This window comes from Protopterus annectens, chromosome 3.part1, assembly GCF_019279795.1.
Source record: "Protopterus annectens isolate FY-2018-M chromosome 3.part1, PAN1.0, whole genome shotgun sequence".
In the NCBI taxonomy this organism is placed as follows: Eukaryota; Metazoa; Chordata; order Ceratodontiformes; family Protopteridae; genus Protopterus; species Protopterus annectens.
Window position 1 is genome coordinate 400,196,259 of NC_056732.1, and position 9,425 is coordinate 400,205,683.

At 45.9% G+C, this 9,425-nt stretch overlaps 1 protein-coding gene across 1 annotated transcript in view; it reads left to right on the plus strand.

The window, feature by feature from the left end:
* RPL15 (ribosomal protein L15) overlaps positions 1-8,642 on the plus strand; it is a 137,755-nt gene extending 129,113 nt beyond the window's left edge. The window contains exon 4 of the mRNA XM_044066873.1: positions 8,289-8,642. Within this exon, the coding sequence (XP_043922808.1) occupies positions 8,289-8,594 (306 nt within the window). The 3' untranslated portion in view covers positions 8,595-8,642. The remainder of the gene's footprint in view (positions 1-8,288) is intronic.
* Positions 8,643-9,425: the final 783 nt, after the last annotated feature.

A 9,425-nucleotide genomic window follows, 5' to 3' on the forward strand; every position in this document is an offset into this window, starting at 1 on the left:
TCCCTCGACCTTTGATGTTGTGGAGAGGGCTCTGTTGAGAGCATCCGGGTCCTTGCATCGACTCCTCCCTGCACTCCCTCTCTGCTGGGCCAGGCTTCCATCACCCGGCCAAAGGAACAGCCTGCTCCAATGTCACAGATGGTTCCATTGGAACAAGATGTTGCTGGCGAGGCCTCCTCGGACAGTCCCCCCGAGGAAGCTCCCCGCAAGCATAAGTGCAAAAGGAGGCACGTGGACTCCCCTGAGTCCTTAACCGAGGACACGGACTTGGAGGAAGGGGAAGGCTCCCCAAGATCGCCCCCTGACCAGAGGTGGGTGGTCTGGCCCCAAGTCTTCCTCTGACGAGTCCGTGTTTCTGGAGGCATTCGAGGCAGGCCCGTCTACCTCTTGGGTGTCCCCTCCAGCCGACCCCCTGGTGGACCTCATTACCACCAGGGCGTGGAAGGATCCGGACACGAGCCAATACCGAAGCGCCCGGATAGGATTCTTGGCCCCCCCTCAGACCGATCACATTGGAGTAAGGGGCCCCCCGTAGATGCCATGTTGACATGCCATGTTGACGGTGGCAGCCACAAAGAGGGAATTGGCTCAGGAGAGTCCCTCAGTCCATCCACCGAGCAGAGTCCCATTTGATGGACCGTTTATGGAAGCGAGTCTTTAGTTCAGCAACCTTCTCGGTAAGGTCTCTGAACTATATGGCATATGTCATCAGGATGCAGCGGGATCTTATCAAAGAATCCCCCCCTGAGTCCATGTCTGAGGAGGACAAACAATTGTACTCCACCCGAATGACCACTCTTGATCTATTCCAAACACCTTTATGCGGCTGTTGTCCCACGCCACAGAGGGAGCCGCTAGGGCTAGCGGAGCAGGCCTAGTCATGAGACGTCAGGCCTGGCTCTGTCATTGCGATTTTACGGAGCCCTTTAAAGCGTCCTTCGCTAACGTCCCTTTTGATGGTTCTGCCCTATTTGGCAAAACAGTTCGCGAGACACTTGTCCAGAGCGAGAAAGACGGGAAGACGTCTGCCATCGGAGTCCGCTTCTCTGCTCCCCAGCAGTCCTTTTCGAGGAACCAAAAGGGTCAGAAGAAGATGTGGTTCCGGAAATCACAACATTCCCAACCAGTTCCGGACAACCAGTCCTACCGTGGCAGAGGTGGACAGGGAGGACGTCGCCCCAGGGGCAGAGGGGCTCCAAGAAACTTTGGGTCCAGAGAACCTTTCTCTGAGCGGCCCGCGCAGCAGCCCTGAGGGGTTGCCCGACTGCTCCACTCTGGAAGCAGTCGGGGGGGGGGGCGTTTTTCGGAACACCTAGCAGCATGGGAGTCCATCACAACAGACCGCTGGGTGCTTCGCATCATATCCAGAGGGTACAAAATACCAATACTTCATGTCCCCCAATCCAAGAAACTCCCCGATGTACCACCCGATCAGAGGGAGGCCGCAGAAATACAGCAGCTGCTAAGAAAGAGTCATCCAGCCCATCCCCCAAGACCAGCTCGGATTAGGGTTTTACTCCAGGTTCTTTTTGGTGCCAAAAAAGACTGGGGACTTGAGACTCATCCTAGACCTTTCCCGCTTGAACCTGTCAGTAACCAAGGAAAAATTCCGAATGGTCACTCTTCAATCTATCCTCCCCCTTTTGAGGGAAAACGATTGGATGTGCTCTATAGACCGCAAGGATGCGTACTACCACATCTTAATGGACAAACGATCCAGGAGGTTCCTTCGCTTCCGGCTGGGGGCCAGTCACTACCAGTTCTGGGTCCTTCCCTTTGGCCTCACCACAGCCCCAGGGTGTTCACCAAGGTGTTAGCAGTGATTGTGGCCCACCTGAGACTCCAGGGAATACAGGTCTTTCCGTACCTGGACGACTGGCTCCTGACCGCACCAACAAGGCATCTACTTTGCTCAGCCAGAGACTTCTTTCTCCATCTAGCCCCACAACTAGGCATTACTATCAACGTCGGCAAATCTCTACTGGCTCCAACGCAGGTCATAGAATTCATAGGTGCCAGAATAGACACCAGAGATTTGCGAGCCTTCCTAACTTCCGAGATAATCCGGAACCTACAACTTCATGTGCGGGCTATCCTTCATTCAGAGGCTTCACCAGCGGAATTGGTCCTGAGGGCACTAGGCTCCATGGCGGCAGCGATTACGCTCCTTCCATGCGCCCATTTGAACATGCGAGTACTGCAATGGACTTGGTGCGATGGTCCTTCCTATCCCTTCTCCACCATCCCATTGCTATCGGCAAGGCTTGCAGGAGGGCGCTACTATGGTGGCTCCAAGCATCGAACTTCCATACGGGCCGTCCCTTCTGCACCTCTCCCCCTCTCGCCACGGTGACCACAGACGCTTCCCGCCTCGGGTGGGGGGGGGGGCATTATTCAGGCAGGACAGTCCAAGGCACGTGGAACGATAGAGACCTCCCTGCATATCAACGTTCTGGAGATGAGTGGTGCTGTTGGCGTTGCAAACACTTCAGAGCTTCCTCCCCACAGGAACGATTGCAATTCAGTCTGACAACATGTCGGTGGTCTGGCATATCAACAAACAGGGGGGAACCAGATCTTACCCTCTATGCCGCGAAGCCATGAGAGTGTGGGAATGGGCGATCTCCACCAACCGCTTTCTGATTGCAACGCACATTCCGGGGAGGACCAACATCCTAGTGGACAAGCTCAGCCGCACCCTTCTTACCCCGTACGAGTGGTCTCTCAATCCTCTAGTAGCGAAGCAGATATTCGCAACATGGGGGCGACCCTGCTGCGATGTTTTTGCATCTCCATCAAACACCAAATGTGACTATTTCTTCGCTCTAATCCCCCCTCCAGGGGAAACTCCAAGAGACGCTCTGGTGCATGCTTGGCCACCCGGTCTACTCTATGCCTATCCTCCTCTACCAATGATACAACTCTTACAGAAAGCCTCGCGGTTGGGGAGCAAGATGATTCTCATTGTGCCCCATTCTTGCCTCGGCAAATTTGGTTCCCTTACCTGTGGTCTCACCTTGTGAATCACCCTTGGATTCTAGATCCCATTCCGGATCTCATCTCCCATCCGTTGGACTTGCCAACTCCAAACCTGGACAATCTGAAACTGACAGCTTGGTTGCTCCAGTTCCACTCCTAGTTAGGACTCCCGGTATCTCTTCACCAGTCAAGGCCATCCTCGTGGCAGCGCAGAAGCCCTCCTCCAGGAAAGTGTACCACAGTAAATGGAAACGTTTTTCCATCTGGGCGGAGCACCACGATCTAGATCCCTTTACGGCTCCTCTTCCGTCCATATTAGACTTCCTAACTGAACTCTTTCAGGAAGGTGCTAGTTGTTCAGCTGTCAAAGTGCAATTGGCAGCCATATCTCATTACCATGTGGGACATGATACAGGGCCCTTGATGTCGGCCAAATTGTGTAAAACCTTTCTCAAGGGCACCTTTTTACTTAGACCCCCTGTAAAAGAAGCCGTACCCCCCTGGGATCTTACATTAGTTCAAGCCTTGACTGCTCCACCCTTTGAACCCGCTGCTTCAGTAGATCTCAAATTCTTGTCATGGAAAACAGCATTCCTTGTAGCCATTACTTCAGTGAAAAGAGTGTCTGAGCTTCAGGCTCTCTGTGAAGCCTCCTTACCTGATCTTTCACCCAGATAGTGTACCTCAGGATCAATCCATCCTTTCTTCCCAAGATAGGATCAGAAACCAACATAAATCAATCCATAAATTTACCAGTTTTCTTCCCTAAAGGTCAGAATAAGGGAGAGTACAAGCTGTACTCATTGGATGTTCATAGGCAGCTTCGTTTTTATACTCATAGGACAGCTGGCCATAGACAATCTGACCAGCTGTTAGTTTCCTTTGCCAAATTTAACTTGGGGAAAACTATCTCTAAAGTATCTTATCTCGCTGGATTTCCCAATGTATCCTACTGGAGTATCAAGCCTCGGGTAGACCCGCACCAGAAGGAGTTTGTGCTCATTCCACCCACTCCATTTCTACTTCTCTGGCCTTCAAGTCTAGAGTCCCATTGGATGATATTTGTTCTGCAGCCACTTGGGCTTCATCTCATACCTTTATTAACCACTACAAGCTAGACCTGCTTTCTAGAGGGAGAGCATGCTTTGGCTCTGCGGTGCTTCGTAATATTTTTCCATGATGGCCACCCAAGGTGCAGGTAGCTGGGGACTTGTCCCACAGGTTGCTGACAAATGAACATCCTACTTCAGATTTAGAAGTTATGTACTCACCATAACATTCCATCTGAGTAGGTAGTTCATTTGTCTGCAACCACCCCCCCCCCTCCTTCCCCCTGATCTTCTTCGGATCTATTAGTTGTTAGATATCCTTTGTTGGATGTATATAGAGGGGCAAACTCTATCTGAGGTCATGGAGGGTTAGCAGGGGATTATGGGTGAAGGGAGGAGCTAGGAGCTCTGATCCATTAGCTTGAAACAAGTTGCCGGCTCGGATCCATAACCCACAGGTTGCAGACAAATGAACTACCTACTCAGATGGAACATTATGGTGAGTACATAACTTCTAATTTTGTTCGCAGGTTAATACCTTGTAGCTCTTTACATTATTCTAGGAGATACTGAATCATTAGTAACATTTATGTTACTAATGTGATTACATGCTTGCCTGTTTTTATTTGTAGCCTAGATGGCAGGAGTCATGGTTGAATATGGTCAATTTACCAACCGGTCTACCTGGTTGAATTTGATTCATTAAAACAAGTGATGGCCTGTCAGAGTTGTCTACCACAGCTAAGCTTGATTACTTGTCAGGGTTGTTGACCTTTCAAGAAGATCTTCATAAATCACAGTTGGGGGGGCTTTTCAGTATAATACATAGACTGAAAAATGTTTGCAGGTGAAGAAAAATCTCAATGCTCATCAGAGTGGTTTTGACAGAAGACCCACTAAAAATGGTACAGGCTACCAAGGAGAGACACCTGATCTACAGTCTCTGCTAGGATATTCAATTGGGATCCAGTGAGTTCCAGGATACCAACCAAGACATTTCCTCTGACCAGATTTATCCTTTCTTTACAGGAAGGCCCTTTTGGGATGGGGCAATGTTGAACATGAGTAGGCAGGCTGTTCTACAGAAAGATCTTCCAAATGCGCTGTTCTTTTGTACAGCAGGGAAAAGACCCACAAGATAGTAAGATCTCTCATCAGAGCACTGAGATGATGCCCAGACTAAAAGTCCTTTAGACAGACTGAGGAGAGTCCATTTTTATATAAGGATGTATAGTAACAGCACTTCCACCTGGTTAGTTTTCCCACTAGCCTTATACAACTCCTGTTAAAAACTTTTGCACGGGATTCTTTACTGCCCCAGAGGGGGGACTTTATACAAATAAAGTTTACCCACTTTTGAATTTGTTACATTCTCCAGTAGAGAATGCATCTTGCAAAACACTCCTTAACAAGGAGAATCTTTATTTTCCATCCTCTCCCTCTTTCTTTCATCCCCTTAATCTCCCTTTCCTTTACTGTGTCTTTACCATCTCCTCATCCTATTTACTGTCCCCAGTAGCTTCTCTTCTGTTCTTATCTATTCTACAACTCATGTCCCAGTCTGTCCTTCAGCTAAACGATGACTGAATTCTTAAGTGGGCCTCCATGCTCCTTCACATTTGTATTTTATTCTTTTGCTGTTACTATATTGTATAATACAAATTTCTGATGTACGATTTATTCCTGGTATCTGTTTGCATGCTACAAATATCTGAGGTACTTTTCTTTCCTTTTTGATTTTTACTATGTGTAATGACAAAACTTTCATTTGCTACAAGTGTTGCTTTATTTTTTCACTGTGTAGCTAAATTTTATGTAACCTGGAGCTTTTCTCCTCTGGTCTCTGCTGAAAAAGGGCACCCGGCCCAGCCAGACTAACCGGGTCTCTGCTGAAAAGGACACCCTGCTCAGCCAGATTAACCCGGTTAACAAATGTCAAATAAAATGAGGCCTACAGTTTTCTGGAGAAGGTGGTTAGGGACTGTCCTTTACTTTCCTCACTTATAGTTGCCAGAATCGGGTTGGGGTTTTTGGCATACACGTGGAGTTCATATTTTGAATATCAAAGCTACACTGACAACCTTGTGGAAATGGCTTCTAGTGCCGTAAAAGCATTTATTGCCATGAGAACAGATAGTTTTAAAGTTTGCAAAATGTACAAAGCATCTACTGCATTAAATCTCCAAACTGGTGGTGCTGTAAAAGTCCCAAATAAAGCAAGTAACTGCAGACTTGTATACGTTTAACGAGTATGCATAGGCGGATAAGGTATTGTTGGACAAAGATTTCATGCACACTGACAAACTTTTTGCTTACTTTATGCCTGCAAAATGGGTCAGGCTAATTACTAAGCAAATGCTTTTAGTCTACTTTTTATTGTTGGCAAGACAGTATTGTCATCTTGAGCACAATGGCTAAAATTGTGCAGGCACATTTTTCAGATGTGGCTGTTGTAAATTGTAAGCAAGCTACCTAGGCTTCCAGTCTCACCTTTTCTAAGCATTGCAAGCTGGACATGGTCCTTGAGCAGCAAGTGTTTTAATGCTGCATTCATGCAGGTCATGTGGCCTCCAGGTCTGTGCCCAGGTTAAATCTTGGATACGTACTGTTAAATACTCCTGAAACATGTGATCTTTATGATCATGGTATAGTTATGTAAGCATACTCTCAGCATATGAAAATGAGGTCAGCACTGCAGTTTAGGCTCGTCACACCAGCACTTGACTTTATTCCTTTCCAATTACTTGGGTCTCTGAAGAAAGGGATTTGTAGTAGTCACCCTTTTGTCACCTGTATGGTTTACCGAGTTGGAGAAACATTGTATCTTAATCTGGTTAGATTAGCCTAGATTACCAGGCTTGGACACTCATTACTTATACCATACAAAAAAGTGCTGGAAAAAATGGCAGTGGTTGGCATTGGATTGCTGTATTTTGCGGGGTTTCTTGGTGTAGAAAGATGACCTCTATACTCATTGCATCCACATATGTCATGCCAATTTAAGACCTACCTGTAGCTAATTTCCAAATATTCTGAATGATATAGCAGTGGTTCTTGCATTTTGAGTGAACCGTACTAAACCATTCTAAAACTGCATATTGCAACATTTTTTTTTAGTGTGGATAATGTAAAATTTGTGCATTGTAATTTTCATTTTATAGGAATCCATTGTCATGGAAAACTAATTCACCTGAATTAGTAATTTTAAATGGTTCTGTATCGCTCGGTAATATTTGCACTGACTAAAGTCAGTTTGTATTCCTGTAGATAGCTGTACTTGGAAGGTTCAATATTGCAGCTTGTATGCCTTGGCAGTAGATTTCTGATCAGTTTTATATTTATTGTAGATGTATTTCTTGTAGGTATTGTACAGGGAGAAGCTCATTTAAGGCTCCTTTCAGAGTGAGTGGGGGGGGGGGTGCAATGGTGTTGGCACTAAGCTTTAAGTACCGTGTCTTGTCTTGCCCCCTGATGATGCCATACTTGCAGGTGTTGGGAAGGCGTGACTTGAGGCTGAGAGCCCCCTTGCCATCATAAGGATGAGCATGAACAGGATATTCCAGATCTTTCTCAAACTTTCCTATGATGAAAGGAAGTCTTGCCTTAGAAATTTGATTGCTGGTAACTGCAAAGTTAGGGACTGCACTTGGTTTATGTAATTGCTGCTGGTGATAGTACAAGTTGAAGACTTGAGCTGCAGTCTTGGGGCAACTAAGCAAACCAAATATTTGAGTGTTCCAGTAAGCACGTCTTTTCCATTTCAAAGGTTCATGGTGTGGGTGGTGCATGTTTTCCCCTTTTACAATCCTCTGATTGCAATTGTTAACATTTTGGTCCTACACACACCTTTTTACCTACCCTACCTACACGTGGACTCTATGCATTTTCTTCATTTTGATTTTGTTAGCTGTAGGTAAAGTGAAAGAGTATAGTTGTCTGTACTCAGTGTGAGACATTAAGAGAAGTTGATGGGCAGACTAGCTTTATTTTCAGGCTTAATGCTAAAAACTTTGACATGGATTGCTTTTACAGCATGCTGTTCTTTACAGCATGCTGTTCTGATATTAAACGCAAGTATGTTTTAAAAGATCATGCTTTTCCTGCTAGTCTGTTGTGGTTTGCCATATGGTTCTGCTGCCATGCTGTATGTCTCCTATGGTTTAGTGCCCAGTCAAAGGTAATTTCATCAAAAGTTACATGATTTGAGTTTAGAAACAAGTGTGCACACAAGGCATGACGTTTTATGCATTTATTTTTCAGGAACGAGCTGGCCGTCATTGTGGAGCTTTAAGAGTTCTTAATTCCTATTGGGTTGGAGAGGATTCTACCTATAAGTTCTTTGAGGTAATCCTTATTGATCCATTCCACAAAGCTATCAGACGCAACCCAGACACTCAGTGGATTACAAAGCCAGTCCACAAACACAGAGAGATGCGTGGTCTGACCTCAGCTGGCAGGAAGAGTAGAGGCCTTGGCAAGGGCCACAGATACCATCTCACCATTGGTGGCTCTCGCCATGCTTGCTGGAGAAGGCGCAACACCCTACAGCTGCGTCGCTACCGTTAACTGTAGTGTTCATATATGTTCTGTTGAAATAAACTATTGTGGAATGTCTCCCATTTTATTCTGTGGTGGTATTTAAGCTGTGCTTTACACAAAATGGGCAGTGTTGACTAATTGCACTACATGTGGGCATTTGACTTTTTTTTTATTGTGGTATGACCCCTTGCATTGTCGATCAAGCTATGTAACTTGAGAGCTCATTTGTTTTGTGGATGTAAAGTAAGGACTGCATAATGTAATTTTTCATTGCTTCTGTTTTATTTAAATTGGGGAAAAGGTACATTGGGTGCAAGCTACGTTTCTCTTCATACAGTAATATTGAAGAGTGGGTGGCTTGAGGAAGCAAGGTTATTTTTCTGCAGTACTGTGATTTGGATTTGCCTGCTGCACTTTTGTAACCTTACCACGATGCATAGTGTGCACTGTCTGGTCAGTGTAATACTTCCTGTTAAGTAGAGTACTAGTTGAGGATATTATGGAGATGAAAATATATGATGGTAAAGGAGAGGTACATTCCAGAAGGAGGTGGTCAGTGTAAAAACTGGAATGCCAACATGTAAGATTTTTGTAATGCAGAGGAAAGAGTGAAGAAAAAATGGCACATTGTATGTAGTACCAGCTGCTTGAATCAAATGATGCGATAGTGCCTGTTGTGCATGTGCCCCAAGTACAGGAAAGGGAAACAAGAGGCCTGGATGACTTTTTTGTGACAGGGAAGAGCATTCCTTTTCCACAGTAACAGCTCTGGCTGGACAGAAAGGGATCACTGTTACACCATGCCTGGGATGGACAGAGCAGTATCCATAGGAATGCTGTGCATCTAAAAATGTTTAG